General features: G+C 48.2%; 1 protein-coding gene across 4 annotated transcripts in view; it reads left to right on the plus strand.

Moving 5' to 3' along the window:
• Positions 1 to 19784, plus strand: part of PTPRA (protein tyrosine phosphatase receptor type A) — a 109144-nt gene that overhangs the window by 39961 nt on the left and 49399 nt on the right. For 2 of the 4 annotated variants that reach the window (XM_067298392.1, XM_067298393.1), the window contains exon 3: positions 10888 to 10959. The exons of the other annotated variants lie outside the window; for them this stretch is intronic. In XM_067298392.1, coding sequence (XP_067154493.1) covers positions 10927 to 10959 — 33 coding nt within the window. In that variant the 5' untranslated portion in view covers positions 10888 to 10926. The remainder of the gene's footprint in view (positions 1 to 10887; positions 10960 to 19784) is intronic. 4 annotated transcript variants of the gene reach the window in all.

The following is a 19784-nucleotide window of genomic DNA, read 5'->3' on the forward strand; positions in this document are numbered from 1 at the left end:
CAAGGTGGAAACCCCACGAGCAAAACCGAGCCGCCTTGTCTTCGCTCTTGGGACCGAGGGGGATTATAATGACGGATTAAAGTGAAAACCCACCGCTGCGTGCAACATCTGGCACCGCAGCTCCATCGTGGATTTTTCCATCCATGACTAGGTCTCATCCACGACTTCTGGCTCTGTTTTACATCTCCGGGCTTAACGCTGCGCGTCCAAAGGTTACACGGTTCCCAGGGCTGCGTGGTGGAGCTCCTCGTCCGGCGTTGCAGTGACACCGCTACCGCCACGATGAGTCCCGCAGGTTTTGCCCTGCTGCCCCCAATATCCCACCGGCGGAAAGATCAACGGCTTTAGCAGAACTCTTGCAAAAGTCTCCTCCAGGGTCTCTGAGCGCTGAGGGGGATCGAGGTGGTAGGTAGCGTGAGGTGGGCATGGCTAATGCCGTTCTTCGGTGCAGCGGTCCTGAGCAGTCCACAGGAAATAAAAGCCCATATTTGCGATACGGCTGTTAAAAAGATGGATTCCTTGCCTTTCCAGGATTGCTAGGACACCCCTCACCCTCTCAGGAGGCTTCGTCCCTGTGCAACTAGTCTGCAGGTGAAGCAGCACGGCAGCCACCGGCAAAAGCGGGTCGTGGCTCAGCGTGTGCCGTTTCGAGCTCTTTATAATAAATGTAAGCGAAAACAAATGTGGACGTTTCCTTGTTCTGTTAAAAAAAAAAGCGAGCGGATTTACTCACCAACCTCAGTTGTGTTGACAGTAAATCGGCAGCGGGAGCCTGACAGTCGAGCCTGGAGGCGAAACTCTCCCCGTAGCGCGCTGCAGCGTGAGTGCCAGCAGCGACAAGCCTTTCCCGTCGCTCTCCGCTACTGCGGCCTCACGTTTTTTTCTTTTTTCCCTAGCTGCTAGCACGTTCGGCTCTCGCTTCCGTTAAAAATCTTCTCCTGTTGTGGTCGTCAAAGCGGAGCGGGAGCAGGTCACGGCGCCGCGGAGGGGATGCGGATGCCTGATCCGCGTCGGTCGCGGTGCAGGATTGCGGGATGCGAAACACCGAGGCCCTCGGAGGGGCCGGGGCTGCCGGCTCCTAGGGGCCAGCAAAAGGGTGCTTAGGGAGCAAGAGCATTAACGATGGCCGTAAAGGGGTGATGCTTTTGGAGAAGTATCGATACGCTGTCGATCTGAACTTGCAACCCAGAGGGAGGGAGGGGGGGAAAAAAAGCACAATATCCAGCCTGCGACAATGTTGTATTTATATCTTCAGCTCAAAAAATCCATCTGGGCGCAGGAATGAAGAACATCCTCTTGCTGGCCGGAGCTGTAACCATTTTTAGACATCTGGCCAGAGCTCGTTTCTCGCTGCTGCTTCCTGAAGAGCCGCTCCGCTTCCCTGCCCCGGCTTCGCAGGCCGTGCGCGAAGGAGACGGTGCTGGAAACCGGGAGCTTCGGGAGAGCCCGAGCCGCCCGTCGACTCGATCGCGCCAGCCGTCTCACATGAATCTGCCCCACGAGTGCCCGGTCGCGTTGTCCTGGCCGAAACCCCCCGTTTGTTTGGCGGTCTTTGGGGTGGCATTTGAGAGGAGGGAACCGGGACGTGACCGGCCCCCATGAGATGTTTCTCCAAAACCTTTGGGAGATCTGGGGCTGAGGAGGATGAATTGGTTCGCTGTGTTCGTTCACCTCCAAAAGCAGGACGCGGCCACAAGCCGCCTTTTACCAGGTTGTACCCGTTAAGAAGTGCCCGGTAGGTGAGCGCACCTTCCCGAAAACAGAGCCCCAGGCGCCTTCCGAGGTAGCTCCCGATGGCCGTTCTCGCCCTGAATCGCCCTGCTAAAAATCGATAGCGTCTCGTCGCCACCTCAAAGCTGTTTCCAGCAAACTTGGAAAGCGGGGGGGAGAAAAAGAGCGAGTCGTGAATTTTTTTTCTTTTAATACATATTTATATTCAGCAAGGGAGTCCAAGGCAGAAGAGGAATAGAAAGGTTGCAGATGTTTTATTAGACTAAAAAATCGCCCCGTAAGTATTGCACGCTACCGTATGCCCAGCGTGGTTAGCAGCTCCGATGCCCGCGGCATCGCGCTTACCAGTACGGCTGCGACATCCTAAAACGAATGCCGGTAAGGTCACAGCGTGCTGGCACATCTCCTAATGCCCGCAGCGGCCGATATACCGCTATTTGCTTATTGGCTCGGTGCTGACGGGCGCCTCTCGCATGCGATTGCGTTATTTCCCAGCAAGCATCCGCTGGGACGTGGCTCCGAACAGCCGCCGTCCGTGACCGTCTTTGCGTAGCCATGGGTTGGTTTTTTTTTTCCCCCCTCCCAACTATGTCACATCGGTCTTGCAAAGATGCTGCTTTTCCTTAAGAGCTTTCCTGGGTGTCTTCCCACTCTTTCCAATACTCCCGATAAAAAAGTGAATTTTTGCAAGCCCGCCGCTCGGCGAGGATTGGTGCGTCCGCTCCCGGGCATCCCGTTGGCCCTCGGCCTCGCTCCCGCTCCGTCCGCAGGAGCACATCCGGAAGATAACGAAACGGGGCAAAGAAAACGCAAGGGCGAGACTTCTACGTGCGCGCGCGCGGCGAGCCAAGGAAAGGAAGGCAGAAAGACTTGGCAAGGGAAACGCTCTCGCCGCGAACAGAATGGGTTTTTTCTTTTTTATATGTGCGTTTCCCCCTCCCCGGTTCAGAACAGGCGGTTGGGTTCGGAAGGCTCGAACCCTGCTGTTTTATCTCTGGGTGTGCCCTTGCTGCAGGCTCTTATCAGGTGTGTCCTGGTGAGCTAAAGCTTTCAAACAAAACCCTTTCACTGGAGCTTGAACGCGCGCCCTAAGCCGGGTTAATGTGTTTAGTCAGGATTGGTGTCCGCATTGTTTTAATTCAGGGTGGAATCTGTCCACAGGAAGAAAAAAAACAAAAAAAAAAACCTTTTTTTTTTCTTTTCTGATCTTTTATAAGTGGTTGGGGAAAAAAAAAAAAATCCTTGGGCCCTTCAGCACGGAGGAGCCTTGAGTCTTCCCCGAGAGAAGGGATGAGCGGAGGGAGGTTAAAAACGTTAGCGGGGATGCGCGGGAACGCCGGCAGCGCCGTTTAGATGACTGCGCCTTAGTGGCTTTGGGTAGAAACGTCGGGAAGATCTACTCTCCGAAAACGGGCCGGTTTGTGCCGTTGCCAAGGAAGCAGCGAGATGCTCTCTTTGCTCTCCGCCGCTTGCTCGGCTTTGCAACGCTGTTTGCTCGGGGGAAAGGAGAAACGTCGAGGAGCGGAACGGCGAGAAGTCTTGGCATTTGCGGCTGCCGGCTGCGCGGTGGCGCTTCTCTTGGTACGGCGAATAGGCAGGGCGTTGGGTTTTTATTTTATTCCTTTTCTTTTCTTTTTTTTAATTGGGAAGGGAGGTAGTAATTGGACGTTGCCCCATTTTCAGATGGGGAATTGTGTTTGTCAGGCTGGAGCAGGAACCGCCGGAGTGGGTCAGCTCGGCGCCTTGTGCCAAGGCCGCGTCCCAGGCCACATCCCCGTTCTGCGCTCGCGTGAAAACCGGGGGAAGAAGCTATTTATAACGGAAACAAAAACAAATCGGTTTTATACTCGGAGAGAAAATAAGGCAGTGAGGTGAGGAATAACTTTATTTGGCTTGTTTTTTTAAATCTTCCTCTACTCAGTTCCCCTTAGCAGCAAAGCCTGTTTGGAGTGGTGGCGTGGCCAGCTGAGTCTGCATTTCCCTTTTTGTCCAATTGATTTGTTTTGGAGAATCTTTTGGCAACGCTTTCATATATTTTTGAATTATCGGAATCCAAAGCTAACGTGTTGGTGACAGATTTAAACTGATTGTCACCAAAGGGTGGAAAAAATGGTTCTCGAAGTGCCTGAAGCTGCTGCTGTGCCGGGATATTCTGTGCTCCAGGAGGGCTTGAGAACTGCTGGGGACTCAGGTGCCGATGTTGGAGCATTGCCAATGTCAGTAATACTTCTTAGAGATGGAGAGATGAGCTGACTTTCCCTGCTGAACTGCTTAGGGGGTTCTGTTTAAAGAAGAAAAAAAAACCCCAGCAACTTGTGCCTAAGGGCGTGCATTAAGTCCGGGAGCTGCGGAGCAGCAGAAGGACACGGGCTGGTTTCTTGTCGATAGGACTCGTCACTCTGCCTCGCTGTCTTGTGGGGCTTTGGCTAATACCCTGTTAATTCCTTTGGCCCTGCTGCTGGGCCAGCAAACTCCTGTCCCCCCCTTTACTGTGCACGGGACATCCCCCAATTTCAGTGTGCCGAGACCGCCGCTCTTTTAGCAGACTAGATGATCTCCCGAGGTCCCTTCCAACCTCAACCATTCCGTGGTTCTGTGATTTTCACTCTTCAAGGCAGCCCTCGTTTTTGCTTTATTGCAATCTTTCATTTTTGTTCTACTTCCTTTGCCGTGGGTTGGTTTGATTTGCTGGCTGCATCTGGCTGTAAACATTTGCGGCTTTGATCATCTGTCCTATAGGCGCCTTTGTAGGACTCATAGTATTTCCAGCCTGCCAGGTCTCTGGGGTATGGCCTGCTTCTGTGCTGGAGATGCAGAGCTTCTCGGTGCTGCTATAAATAGGATCCTTTGATATTTGTAAGGTCAAAACGGCAAGGAAATGAACCAATGTTAAGGTAGAGAGCATTGCAAACCTTTCACTTGGGCTCCTATTCCTTGTCTCTTCTGGCATTTAAGCACTGTTCCTCTCTGAAAATTTATCACTTTTACCATGCGCTGTGCAGAGTGTATTTTGTTTGGTCTCACCTGTGGTGCAGTAACTATTAGCATGTGTTTGCCCCAACCTAATTTTTCAAACACTTTTAACTCTGGCTGGATCCTGGAGAATAGATTGAGCTTGAATTCTCCTTGAAGTAAGAGCGCTGAAGTCCCACAGGTAGGATTTCTTCATCGTGATGGTCCCATATGGCAGTTGAATTCGTGTCTGGTTTTGGTAGGCAAATTGAATGCCGGTGGGGGCTTGGAGAAGGACCGAGGTATCACCCACAGGCAGGTCCATGCTCAGCCTGGTGCAGCTCACTGTTGGGGTCCCTGCGAGCACTAACGAAGCCGTCATCCTGATGGGTGTGCTTAACGGTGGCCCAGCAGCCATTCGAGGCTCTCCCGTGCTCAGGAGCCTGCTCCTTAGGGTATCTACAGAGCCATGTTTCCTTAAGGGACCATGAAGAAGGGCATAACTGGGAGAAGACAAGGTTAGCAGGAAGGTAGACCTAGTAGCATATAGATGTAGTTTTATGGGCACCACTGTCAGTGAAGCTCAAGGAGGAGAAGCTGCCATTTGACATTTTATTCGTTCCTCCGATATCCTTGTTCATTCAGCTGGCAACATTTAGGGTTTTTTTCTTTCAGGGCAAGGACTGTCAGGGATCTCGGTCAGCATCCCCATCGCTGTTGTAATTCAGGTGGGGATGGATTGGAAGGAGGAAAGTTGAGTAGCTCTACTGTTTTTTTGTTGGTTTTTTTGCAAGGATGATTTCATTTCCTCATGTTAAGGATTGATAAAGCAAAGTGCAGGGGATTTGAGTCTTGTACTTTTTTTTTTTTCTTTTTGCAAGTGTGTTTGCACTGCGGTAGTTGATTTTTCTAGCAGCCTTTTCCTGCCACTGTCTATAAATAGGCCTGTTCTTGTGCATCGCATGGGGGGTTAGGGTGAGAAGCTTGGAAAGGAGGGTTATTTTGGGTAGTGGGAGAGTTTAGATGAGAGAGCAGGGAGGGAAACGAATTTCTGACAAAGTCAGTACGGCACGGCGGTAATTCCGGAAAGTCTTCTCGCCCCTTCTCCTCTGCTATTTAGGGTTTTCTCTGGGAAAGGGGATGATGGTCCACTGGTGGCACTTACCTGCTGGACCGGTGGTGGCTTGCCAGCACAAAGTCATCGTTTTCCACTGTGGCAGCTCACTCGCAGCACTGTCCCGGAGGATCGTGGCAGATTGCAAACACTCAGTGCAATCATACCATCCCAATTAGCATAATAACACTGTCTAATTTATGCACAAATTGTCCTCATTTATGTGTGTTGGATACATATGATTAAACCAAGCACAGAACTGTGTCCCGCTTTAATACAACTGTTGAAGCGTGAAGCTGCGTATACCACTAAATGTTTGTGTCTCAGGAAATTGTTCTCCAAAATATGTGGGTTTTTTATGTTTTTATAGTGGTAAACTTCATGCCATTTTGCCCCTGACATTCCAGTAGCAGCAGGTGGCAGGAGGCAACGGAGAACAAAGGATTCCTGTACGGAGATTTGTCTGGATTAAAGGCAGCTTTAATTTGCCTAGATGCCCTTGGCTTTCAGCTGGATTACCCAGGTGGTGGGATTTGGTTCTGTCTAGCCAACTAATACCGGGCTTACTGTTACTTTAATAATTTTAAGAAGAGAGGGAACAGCCCTGTAACTGTAGGCCTCTTTTGTCAACCCCATGTGGAGCAGGTCTGGAGCATCTCTGTGTATAATGTTTTATAATATTAACCCTAAGAAGCCAAACCAACCCATACCTGTCATCGTCTAAAGTCCCATCTAGTGCTGCAACTCTCAAAGCACTTCCTAAATAGGATTAAGATAGGTCTTGGCTTGTTAGCTGGTGTTCTGCGTTTTTATATGCAAAATGTGACTTCTGGGCAGTGAAATTGTGCCGCAATGAGCAGGATGGTCTAGCACAGAAATGTCCAGCTGGTGCACCTTGAGTGAAACTCTGATTTTGGATGCCTGCTAGTCTCTGTGTGTCCACCTAAGTATTTATGGACATGAGTTGCTGCTGATATGCTCGTGGTGGACACTGGCACAACTTGCCCACAGAGGTTTAGCAACTTTAGTTTAGAGGGTAAAGTAGGGTACCAGGCATTGAATTGGATTTGGTATGGTCATTAACCTTCTCTTTGGGGAGCGAAGAAGGACTGAGGAGTAGTGCCTTTCTTCTGGTCCCATCTATCTCTTTGTAGGTACTGCTTGTCGATGTAATTGCTGTTTTGGGGAGGATCATCATGCTGTTCCTCCTTACCTTGTGATAAGACCTTGACCATCTGTGTGGACACCACTGTGTTAGAAGTGATTGGAAGGTGTTCACCACCATGCGCTTAGCTCTGTTCATGCCATTTTCCTGTTGTTTCTTGATGGAAACCAGCACCACAGTTGCCGTCCTGGGTTTCCCAAACTCAGAGATAAGCTGCCTCTGTTGTTTGTTGAGGTGCAAGCGTGATTCAACCCAACGTACGTGGGCCCAACATACAATAGTGGACAGATTTACCTGATTAATATATCTTCATCCAAACCTTTGTGAATAACTGAGGTGGTCTAATCAGATTGGAGGGTGTCAAGGGTGGTGGGTGGCGAACATGAGTTATCACAGTCAGCTGACTGCACCGTGGCGAGCCCGTGCAGCGTTCGTATCCTCAGGATATTGCAGTTTTGGAAGATTACCTGGCAATCGGATTACATTGCTGGCACGCTGCGTCGCGATCGGATCGTGCCAAGGCAGACCAGTGGGAATACTGGTGCGTGGCCCATGCTTAATGAGCTCAACGTGGGACATGCCACCTTCTGTCAGTTCTGCGGTACGTGTTTGCTCTTCAGCAGTCACGTTTTCTCTATGGACAGGCCACACGACTAACCTCTGAGTACAGATCTGGACATAAGATTTTCTCGAAAGTTTTTTTAACATAAGATGTTTCAGCTGTTACATACTTGAGCAGCTTGAGTACATGTCTGTACCGCGCTTTCCTTGTCAGAAAGAACAAGGTTTATGCGTCACTGCAAGTTGTGCTTCATGAGTTAGTCTGTTTTTCTCTTACTGATAATGTTTTATAACTATCTGAACACACACCCTGCTCCAAAACTATTCAAATGTGTTGCGTTGACTTCTGCATGCTTTTGGGTCGGGGCCCTCAGTCTCCTTTGTTTTCCTTCTGCCTTTGTGTTTGCTTTTTTAGTTACCTTCCAAAGTAAGTTTTTCCTCCAGCATGATGTCTGCTTCATCCTGGAAGGAGATGTGAGCATAGACTGCGTGTGTGTCTTGCTCCAAGCTTTAGGAAAATTCAACTTTATTCCTGCTAATAACTGCAGCTCGACTGGAGGGAGGAGGGTGAAGGGGAATCTTTTGTTCCTTTAAGACTTTCCAGAGCTGGTTGTGAATGTTAAGTCTGGAAACTTTTCTTTTCTTGCACTTCTCAATACTGTCTGAGGCTGCATTTTGAATCTAGGAGCTTTGTGAATGAGTAAATAGACCAGGGAAATATTGATGGTGTCGTTGCTTATGGAAACTTCCTAATTTGGTCTTGTAAAATCTACCTGGAAATTCCCTACTTTGTTTTAAAAGCCATATAGTTAACTAGCTCATTTGGTGGATGGAAGGACCTCATCCCTGTTTTGTGGAGCGAAGAGGACAGGCTGAAGGCTAGGCCATGTTTCTGTAGCAGCCTGGAGGAGGAGATGCTTCTGCCCAAGAAAGCAGCACTCCTAGGAGGCATCACAATTTGGGAAAAGCTGGATCATAAGGAAGAAAATGCAAGAAGTTTGGGGGGGAGCAGTAAGCTAGGCACGTGGGGGACACCAGTGGGGTGCTCACTTTGGCCCAGAGAAGAGGAGGAAGCCGAGGCCTTAGCTATTTTCCGGTTGCTCTAAAGAGGAAATACTTGGAAAAATAACCCTCCTCTTTTCCTGCCTGCCCAGATTCAATGTTTTGGGGGTTTTTTAATCTGCTGTTGGATGTAAAAGGGGAGGTCCTCTGTATTGGCTCAGAAATCTATTGAGGCTCTGTCCCACAGCATCTTACCCACAACCTCCAAGGGATAAGTCTGAAAGCCAGAGGTGAAAATGGAGCTTGCTGACTGCTAATCGTGTGTTCAGATTAGTCATTTATTCTAGCAGACTTAAGAGCAGGCCTGAGCTCCAGATCTCAATGCTCTGAAAGCCCCCGTTCTATCACGCTTGCCTAAGTCAAATTTTTTGTTCTTTGTAGAGCAAAATCAGCCTTGTGTGCCCATCTGATTGAAGTGCTGAGACTTGTCTAATTGAACAAGAGCTCAAGTAAGCAGTTGAGTAGATGCAAAGCAGCAAGGAGATCACCCAAGCGTTGTGTCTGAGCGCCGCGGTGGCTTGGCACCAGCCGAGCAGATGGCTAGGTCGCATCCTGCCCTGGGCTAGACAGCCTAGGGGGTTGGGAGAGAAGATTTTGATAGAAAAAAGTATTCATTTAATTAAATGGTTCAGTTCAGAATCTACAGATGCCTCAGGTCTCTGATCCCTTACTTCATAGCATCAGCCCAGAACATAGCACTAGTAAAAAGAGAGGGGTTGTTGCGCAGGGCGTTGTGCAATCTCCTGCAAAGAGATGATTGCCAATCCAGGAGACAGGGCTGATGTGGGCAAAAGATATTTTGGGAGGGAGATGAGAGACGCAGAGCATGGAAACAACTTGACCTGTCGTGCGGTAGTTGGGATCAGCTGGGAGCAGTCCTGGCTGCCTGAGCAAACAACCAGTCTGGCTGTCTCACTGGCAGGTGACCCTCAGAAATCTTGGTGACGGACAAGTTTGGCTTTCTGGCCTCTTTAGTTTGGGTGGGAAAACATCAACGTAGGTGGAACAGCTTTTTCAAATGCCTCAACCACTTGCTCTAGGTAAATAAGCACTCCTGAGAGCCAAAGGCAAATATAGCGCCTGTGCTTCCCAGCAGCAGCGGGAGCGATGGGAAGATGGGGCCAGAGCAAGGAGCAGGAGGCCAAGACGTGGCCTTGCACGTCCCCGGCCACGTGTGGGACGCAGCAGTACCTTGGACAAGTCCGGGCCGTTGCTGCGCCTGCTTCAGCAACCATCCTGCGGGTCAACAGAGCTTGTATTAAAACTATTTTTAAGCTCAAATTCTTCAATATTAGAGCAGCTAGGAACCTGGAAAAATAAAGTATGGACTTGAAATGCAGCCCTGAGATGCTTGGCAGGAAAATGCGGTTAGGGCTTAGTGTTGAGTTCATGCTCTTGGTCTTTAAAACTGACCTTACTGTTTCAAGGAGAGTGGGGTAGATGCATGGGAAATAAAACAGCCATCTCTCTTCAGTTTTATCGGACCGTATTTCTTAACGTAGTTATGGAGCACCTTTCTGCACTTGAAACTCAAGGGGGGATAAATACGTTCCTGGATGAAAACGTTTGGGTTCAGAGCACCCCGTAAGGCGAAGCAGGACCAGGCGGCTCGTAGCGCGCCGGCCAACGTCGCCAGCGCCCTCCCCGCTCCCTCAATGCTGCTATTGTGCCGATTCACAACCCGCGGCTTTGTGCCGGCCTCATCCCGTGACTGAAGGGCTTCAGCGCCACGATGGAGCGAGCGCGGGAGGGTCGGGGAAGCAGCTCCGGCTTTCCCGGAGCCTCCTTCCCTGCCTGATGCTGCTGGTTGCCTGCGCTGTGGAGTTGTCTCCAGCGGCTTAGCCTGAATCTTTCCTTCTTCAAAGGGGGATTTTTAAGACGTCCCTGAAATAAAAATGATCTCCTTACTAGATGTGGACCTTCTTAACCGTTAGCTTTTTATATCACCCCAAATACCAGCGTTCATATTGCACCATGCTGAATGTCACGCTCTCTCCTCCGCGCTTGTAGTGGCTGTTTCTGACCCATAAATCCCCTTCTATTGGCTGTGCCTAAAAGCTCTTTTATCGCTGGAAACACCCAAGATTGTGCCTCCTGTATTTAAAATAATTCCGTATATTCTTCCTGCCTCGGAGCAAGTCTGTCTCCAGCTTGACCAATAACAGAAAGTTGCATTTTGCATATAGGTAAAACGAAGTGGAATGGATTTGCTGGAGGGCTGCGAAAACATGCAGTTTGCCGAAGGTGTTGCTGAATTGTAACTGTTTGATTTAAAAGGCTTGTTTTTTTGGTTTATTTGCAGGGGGCCCCGCTAGAAGAACCTTTATGGGATCCTAATGACATGCAGGTGGATGATTTACTTGTGGTAATTAAGGTAGGAAGAAGCGTTGTTAATTTTGGCATCTCGGAGTTTGCCCTCTTCTTGAAATAGAAGAGGGACAGCCCAGTCATCGCGCTATTTAAGGCTTCGGTACTCTGCGCCGGCAATACGGAGCAGCAGGCTGCCGGGGCAGGAACTTGTTGTTTGAGTAAAGAGTCCCTTTAAACGCAGGGGGAAGGGATGGCTTATTTAAGAATTACCTGGGAACATAGCTAAGTGGAAAAAAATCCTACTTCCTCCCCCGAAGGATAATGAGCTCTCTGTTGGGCTAGAATTGGAGGTGGCATGACTCTTATTTGAAAGAACTCAGCACAGGGATTATTTTGTTCTGCTGAAACTTAGTGGTTGCGGTGGAATTCAGGTTCTGACTTGTCATCTTTAAAAAGAAAAAAAAAAAAAGCCCTAAAAATATATTTTATTAGTTTATTTTCATCATCGTGAGCTTCTGTGGAAAGCTGGTCTATCTCCAAATGTGGTAAGAGAGAGTACTCAATTTTTTAATTAAACGCAGGAAAATCCCTGGTCTTAAAAACACTGAAGTATTGGCCAAAATTGGAAAATAAAATAATGTGTGCAGAGTTAAATGTATTTATAAGTAGTTTCTGTGATATTTACTCTATAATGTCTAGATTCTTGTCTTGCCATGGTTCGGTTATTTCTGGCATAACTTGTTTTGCTCAGAATTAAGCATTGCGGCAGTGAAATTATCACTACTGAGGGTTGTACGGGTACACGATGATCCTCCTCTTTGCTCTGCCTTTTGGTGGAGTTTGTCCCGGAGAGAGACTTCCTTGGCTTGATGGTCTCCGCAAGGATTGCAGGATTGAAATCTTAGAAGGCAGAACATTTTTTTCATTCATTTTGCCTTGGGCAACTTATGTGGCTGTACTGGGAGGGAAGTGAGAGGTGTCGGCAACATGATGTGTCATGTCACGCTGTAGACGTTAGGAAAGGATTGCGGAAACAGTGGGAGCAAAAGACCTTTTAGTCTGTCGCCTGCTGCTGAGTACAGTAAAACCTCTCATGTTTTACCCCTTCCATCACTTCCCTTTACTGACCGGTCCATAATCCGTGTGGTCTCGGTGTTAACCGTTTCTCCTCGTATACAGCCTAAGGGTTTTGGTTTTTTTACTAGTCTTTGTCTTGTAATTGTGGTGTTCTCCATTTGGCCAAACCTTTTAAAAAAAAACAAATCCACAGAAAAGACTGTCTTCTTCTCCATCTCCCAAGCTTTGCCTCTGTGCCTGCCAGGTCCTCACTTTGAAGTCTGCCCATCTCCTGCTCGATGCTTCGCATGTCTGGCTGTGCTGGGTAGCCTTAGCTTGACTAATTCTTAAATGCCTGATCCAATTTATACTGCAGTCTGGGAAGAGGCTGTTACCAACGTGCAAAGGTGGTCGGTCAGGCTCTGAGTTCCCACCAATATAACAAAGCTCTGCAAAAGGTACCCAAAATACCGCAAAGTTTGATGCTGTCCCTGGGAGCACAGGTGGGACCAACACCACGGACAGGATTTTGTTCTTGTATTTATTCAGGCTGTGAATATGTGAGAAAGTGTCACTGGTGGACACGGGGTTTATCGTGTTCACAGCACTAAAATATTGCAACTGAGATTAACGCTTCTTATTAGCACCAGTGGGACTAGCGTGCTTGGTTAGTGTTTAAAATGAAAAAGAGTTGGTGGACAGTTTGCTGAGTAGTTGGAGGCAGAAAGGGAAATTCAAGCTGTAACAAGAGCAAATTCTTTTAATACAGGTTTATAGATCTCACATATATCTGTACTTTTTGTTTGGCTTACGATAAGATGTGTTGCTGTGGAATTTGCTTGGAGCAGGGATTTGCATGAATTATTATTTTGCGCAAAACAAACGTGCGTAAGCATTCACCCCGTGCTCCACAGTACCAGAGCACCCATTCGAAGGACTTGTACCCTGGGCGCAGTGGTCAGCGAAAGGTAAGTGCTTGGGGGACGGAGAAAGCCTGGTAGATACAGTAGATACAGTAGGAGGAGGAGGAGATACAAAGCTACTTGGTAACTGAAATCAAGGGGAAAGACATGCAGGCATCCTCATGGATGGTCTCTTGATTTTGCACTTAGAGCATTTTGTTTGAAGGTTTCACGTTGCTGCAGAGAGATCTTTCTGCAAATTACTAATTAAGCAAATGAGCTAGTGGCATCAGTCTGGCTGCAGAGATCAGGCAGTTGACGTTTTGAAGAAACCTTGAAGCTGTAGAGTCAAATTATCCGATATGTAAAATTAGGATGTCTCATAGGAATAGGAAGAGTTCTGAAAGAATCGCTCAGAGTTTAGTTGACATTTCACACAGCAAGGTAGGCTTTTTAGTTTTACAGTCCTAGATGAATATTAAATCGATCATAGTCTTTTACTTAAAATTTAACTAAACCTGATAGTATTAAATAATTTGCTTAGAATTATCCTCTATTTCTAGACAGTAGAAATGGCTTAGGTGAACACGTTAGACAAAGTACTTTAGAGGAACAGCCTTACGTTTTGTAGAATTTATGGTTGCGTTAACATATTTGCTGAGAAATGAGTATAGGCTTACGCTGAGCTCCTCAAAGGGCAGAAAGCTGTTTGCTCGGGGATGGAAGTGACAGTCATATCTCTGACGGCTCGGTGCTGAGTTAAATGCCTCGTATAACGTTTTGTTGAGAGGGTAAGTGCTAAGACCCAGTATCGCGTTTCCCGAGGCTGAAGCCCAGCGGAAGCTATTCCCAGCCTTTAGATGATCCGTGTCCTTTCCTGGACCTCGTCTGGTTGCATTGCCAACTTCTGCTGGGCGGTGGGAACCCGAACAGCTCACCCCGGGGCTTTACACAATAGCTTAACACGTGTGGTTTTCTCCACACTGCTTTCAGCACCGCTGATGGATGAGCCGGTGTTTGCCCTGCTACCCACAATAACTGCAAGTTCTTTCCTGAGAGGCGGGAGCTGCTAATTGCGGTCAGGTTGTTTTCCTGGTATGCGTTACCTTCATAACTCAAAATTTAACTTGTTGTTTTCCTGTTGAGTATTGCGAGAGTGCCTTCTTTCCGAGCAAGAAACACATAATTCAGGAACGAGGGGGCTCTCCGGTCCTTAACAGGACGTTCGGGTCGCTCCCGGCCCAAGTCATTTGTGCCACGCCGGGAGCAGCTTCATTTTTCTTGAAAGATGTTCATCCTGGCTGGTTTGGCATCAGATGGTGACCAAATTAGGTCGTGATTCCCCACCACCGCCCCCACTTTGAAGATTTTCTTCTGTAGTTTCAGTTAAAGCCGCTGACAGCTGTAGTCTTTGTCAAACCCTGAACAACTGCTGTTGATTTTTGGCTTTTGATGATGTGCGAGTTGGCTGTTGGAGGGCTCTTCAGAAATGCGGAGGTGGCCTTCAACAGAAGTCCCAACTTACTGGCACTCGTGCTCCTAAGCCGCTTAGACACTTCTAAAAATCCTCCTTCCTATAAACCTTCAGGTTCCTAAATCGAATTTGATGACACCAACGTAAACAGACCTTCCAGCCTGGTCTGACTTAGACCTTCCTTGCAGGCTAAAAATAGTTGTGTGTTGGGTTTTGTATCAACCGTTTCACAAACCGCCGGTCCTCAACACACGGCCAGGGTTCTGCTTTTTAAGTTCACTGAGGGCCGCGGGCTTGAATGGGATGACTGTTCACCGAAACCACACCAGGAAGCCTGCTGAGACCCACTACCGGTGCCGTGAGCTGCGCAGTGCAAACACACCCATCCACCCTCCGTCTCGCTGCTGGCAACTGCCTCCCCGAATACTCATTTTTTTTCAGTAGCTTGTTCTGAAAGCAGATTTCCTCTTGCAGATGTTTAGGAAAACCTTCTGCTTCTTACGCTGCCTGGAGTCTGCGGGTTAACGCAGCGTAACTGCTCAGCGCATAAAAACGTATTGCTCCTACGTAGTTCCGAGCCCTGAGCTTTTCGTAAGGTTGTCCTGCAAAACCGATAGCAGCTGCTATAGCCGTCGCCTGGATGAGATGGGAAGCTGCACCAAATCGAGGGGTGGCTTTACAAATACCTCGCTGGACCTTGACTGCAAAGTGCGGCAATTTCGATTTTCAGGGGCGTTGCAGCTGCAGTCTGCATCCGGTGCGCCGGTTCCTGGTGTTTTCTTGCTAAATTTTGAGGGCTTCCTCAACATTGTGTCTACGCTGGGATCAAAGCGACACTCATTACAGCTAAAACACGCTTACTGCTGATATTGGTGGAACCGAACATACAGGAATCCTTTTTTCTTTTTTTTCGCTCTCACGTCAATGACTTCAAACACGTTTCTGCTTTGGTTGTATTTTATCCTGCGAGAGGATTGAGTTGAAGCACGTCTGCTTCAAAAGAATGGATCCTTCCAGTGCTGCGCTAGGTGATTTAAATGCTCATTTTCACAGCTCAAAATGAATCTTTATTCCTGAACAGGCAATACTGAGCTTTAGTGAAGCCTGCCTTGTACTGTTTGCCCAACACTGGGTAGCAGAGGTGAAGGCAAATTCCTTGCCTCTAGAGAGTTTATCTAATCCTAGTAGAAACAATAAGAGGAGATGACAAGCTGAGGAAGTGAAAACACAAAGGGGAAGACGTTTTGCCTCCTTAGTCACAGCTGGAAGCCAGCATATGCCCCGAAGAATGGAGTGGTGCTGTGCTTCCTTTGCTTTAACTCCGTTGTGCCCATTTCTGCTCCTTGCGGAGCCCCCGTAATGCTGACGGTGGCTCCTCAGCCCCCCCCCAGTCTTCCTCTTTCCGGAGAGCAAGTCAACAGAGAAGATCGCCGCTCTCTGAAATAAAAATAACAAACAAGAAAACACCGCCGGAGCAGATGAAAGGTCTTCGGCGGGAAGCCTGAACTTTGCGTGACAGTGACCTCCCTTTAAGCAGCGAGGCGTCCGTCAACGGCCTTCGCAAAGGTGTTTCACAGCCCCTGGCAGGGCAGAGGGCAGAAAGCCGCTCACGTAACGCAAGGAAGGGAGATTGAATTGGCCACACCTTGGCGCTTCTGCAGTCAGATCACAGTTATTTTATGCACCAGATTTTGGGGTACCTTTCTGACAGATAAGCTTTTTTCGCAGGACCAAGTATAGATGACGCTCCAGGGCTGGAGGGCCGTGTAGGAGCACCTAGACTGATCTTATGCAAGCCACAGGCCATAAAATTATGGAATTGCACCCGCTAAGCTTCCTGCCCCACATCTTTATCCCGTGATGTAAGGTAAATCTTTTCAGAAATATCTTCGGTCAACTGAATGCAAGTCAGCGACGCGGTTAGCCAAGTTCATCGTTATTAACAATTGCACAGTTACCGCCTCCTCTCTCGTGTAGTCTGAAGGCATGTTCTTGTGATGTTCTTCATCTTTTTTTTTTTTTTTGGTAGTCCACCTACTTAAAGAAGTTCACTACTGAAAGTCAAGACAAACATACCAACCTATCGGGTCTTTCCAAGAGCTGGATACTCTCTGCCCCCAGAATCTCACCGTCGCTGGTATTTTGCTCCCGTATAAGACACTGTCCCCTATATCCGCTGACTTTTTCCTTACTCTTGCTGTCTAAATCTTCTATGGCTTGTGCAGAAATTAAAAAAAAAATTTTTTAAAAATCCATATGCTATGGGAATTTGGCAAGCGGGTCTCACTTGGACCTCTTGCAGTTCCAGTCAGTGGTTAGACTGATTTGCTGTTCTTAGATTTGATGCCTACACGATACACTTGCGGTTAGGAACTATGCTGGTGCACGCTGTTTGGTAATGGGCTTGTTCCGTTTTTATTAGGAGTCATTCGGAGGGCAAATTGCTGTTTGGTTTGTGTGTGTGTGTGTACATGGCGTGGGGAATAAGACACGGGAATGTTTATTCTCAGGAAGAGCAGTGCATTTGCAGGTCCTGCAATATGTTACCTGTGACGGTCTAAGGTAAACACGTTTTATGAGAAGTAACATCTGTTGTTAGGTAAACTATTGCAGTTGAGAGGCAGACAAGTTTTTTGATGCAGAAATCCTCCGGTTCTGAGACAAACATAAAGTCTGTATCGATCTTAAAAATTGAGGCAACTGCCCTGAGCTTAATCCAAATATAATAACTCTTTGAAGAGTTGGAGTAGGGAGCTGGAAGGAGGGAAAAAACTCTTTAAAATGCTTCAAATATGGATATAGGTTATGCTATAATAAAGCTGCCCTTTTTTTCCTGCCTAGCTCTTTCCTGTCTCTGCAGCAAGGTGCCTTACTGGTACAGCTTACTGGTTTGGTTGCATCTACCCTAGAAGACTTTCTAATCTGAATTACAGTAGTGTCCACAGCATGGGGTCTCAGCACGGCTGGAAAACAAAAACAGGAGGTGTGCTTATATCCACTCTTTTCTTTCCGGAGTTAGCAATAAGCATCTCCACATTTTGCTGTCAGCACGGGGTCTTACCATGGAAGCAATGAAGAAGAAATGAAAAAGATAATGGGCTTTAGGGATGGCAGCCTTCAGTCCAGAGATAGCGTGCCGTGCAGCATGAGGAAGGACGCGAAAAGTTGGCCAAACACGGCGTTATTCAGCAATAGTTACAATTCTTTAAGTGTCTGCACTGTGCTTTAGTCTGACTTAAACCCTGGAGGAGTGTTGGAGAAGGTGGCATCATTGGACTGCAGCGAGCGAAGGTAACTTAGGGTGAATTGGGAGCAGATGAGAAGGAAAAAGTTAACCTCTCCAGCGTTAAAAAAGAAAAAAGGAGAGGAAACATGAGATCTCCGTAGTCGGAAAGGGAAATTACTGTCGCGGTTAGAAAGCAGGAAAGATGATGCTAATAACTGAAGCAGAGGAATGTGGTTGAGTTGGTCAAGAAAGGAGTCGGTCCGGATCCACGTTGTCTGGGTGTGTTTGAATCCGTGCAGGAAGAGTCAGAAAGGTGTGTTCAGAAAAGCTCAGAAGAAGTGACAGACGTTAGAGCTGGCATTTCCAGGACGCTTGACTTCTCATGTCCTTTACCCCGAAGGTGAACTCGAGGTTATAGATGTGTCGAGGCAAACGGGGGTAATGCCAATCAGGACCAAGAACGGGGTGAGCTTGGAGGATCTGGAGGGAAAGAGTTAAATCTGAGTGAAAAGCAAGCTCTCTGCAAGGGCTGGAGCTCTGTCCTTAAATGCTTCCTCAAACCAGGATGTTAAAGTCAGGAAGCCCGGGAATGGCTCCTGCCAAAGCCCTGCACCCAGGAGCCCTTGCGGAGGTGCTGAGTCAGTAGTGCTGGAGCTGCCTGGATGTTTGCTTTTCGATCTGCGTCTTCCGCAGCCTCGGAGCGTGCGACCCGAGGCGATCGGGGAAGGCAGCGCTCCTGCCTGCCTGCTTTCCTCCGCCTGCTAGACCAGGCTCGCCCCCAAAGCCAGCTAAATCTCTTCCGCGTTCACAGTCAAAAACCCTTCTGAAACTAGAGTCGTGATGGATCGCTGCCTTCTTGCGTGGGTATTAACTGTGCGCTCGTTCAGTGTTGTCGCCACCGATACTGGAAAAAAAGCAGAGTCCTGGTTCTGCCGCGTCCCCTGGTTCTGCCGCGTCCCCCGGTTCTGCAGCATCTCCTGCAGCTGCTTGGGTTGCAAGACAAGCTTGACGCCCATGTTGGCGTTGCTCTGCCACCTACCAGAATTGTGGTAGAGGCTCACATCTGCTAGGTGAAAGCTCAGATCCGCGTTATGCACGATGCAGATTTGTTTCCCCCAAGCGACCGACGCAGGAAACGAATCTGCTGCTCTTCAGATGCCAGCTGGCCCCTGGGAGGCCGGAGGTTGCACTGAGACACCCCAGCTCCCGCCGGGCTGATCTGAGCTCAGGTGCTGTCAACAGCACTGAAAACACTATCAAATATTAGGAGAGAGAAGCTAACATATCCACGGGCACAAGGCAAACCGTGAAGCCCCGTATATCACTGGTTTTGAGTCAGCTGCTTGATGAAAGATGAGTTTTGCTGGGAGATGCTGCCTCCTTCTCCTAGTCGCTCCTTCCCCGAATTATGCTGTTTTGCAGCAGAGGCGAATCTGTTAAGTTCTGAAGGGCTATCCTTTTTCTGCGAGCCAGCCAGAGGCCAGAGGAAAACCTATTTGAAAGGAATTTCTTTTTTTTAATTTTATGTGCTTAGACTAAGGCTTGAAATGCATCGTCTGGGAAGATGTTTTCGTGCAGCGTCGCTTGGGCAATCCACTTTCGCTTTGGCATTAACTGCTTTAAAACGTCTCCCTGGTTCAATCTTATTTGACCTTTAAGAAAAAGAGATAATATCTACTAGACATGAGCTTGTTCCTCCCCAAGGCGGATGTTTAAGTTTTCATTTTTTTTTTTCAGGTGGTTGTTTCTGTGCTTTTTGAGTGGCTGTCAGTTTGCTGGAGATCATGATTAATCTCTATCGGGCGTTTGACTGAAACCGCAGTTAGAGCGATGTGACGCAGATCGCTCACCGGGACGCCTAGCACCGCTTCTGGTCTGCGGACTGTGGTTCGAGCATCGCCACTTTATAACATAACAAAACCAGCTCGAGGGTTAGCATAAGGAGAAACGTCGTGCCTTAGGGGTGGGCTTCAGCAAAAGATTTCTGGGTTTCGCCTGCCGCTTTGAATAAGAGCTGACTAATCTGAATCATGGTAACTAATTCTAAGTAGAAAACCTTGCTTTAAATCATAGTGTCTCGCGTCTTCTGTTCAAATATGTTAACTCACGGCTAAATTAGCTGCACTCCAAACCAGCCTCGGTCCTTGGGAGGATGTGTTGTATCTGCAAGACTTGGGCAAGGGCAGGCGGCAGCACTCTGGGCTTCGGGAAGGTGGGATGCAAGTCATGAT

Source organism: Apteryx mantelli, chromosome 5 (genome assembly GCF_036417845.1).
Source record: "Apteryx mantelli isolate bAptMan1 chromosome 5, bAptMan1.hap1, whole genome shotgun sequence".
Classification (NCBI taxonomy): Eukaryota; Metazoa; Chordata; class Aves; order Apterygiformes; family Apterygidae; genus Apteryx; species Apteryx mantelli.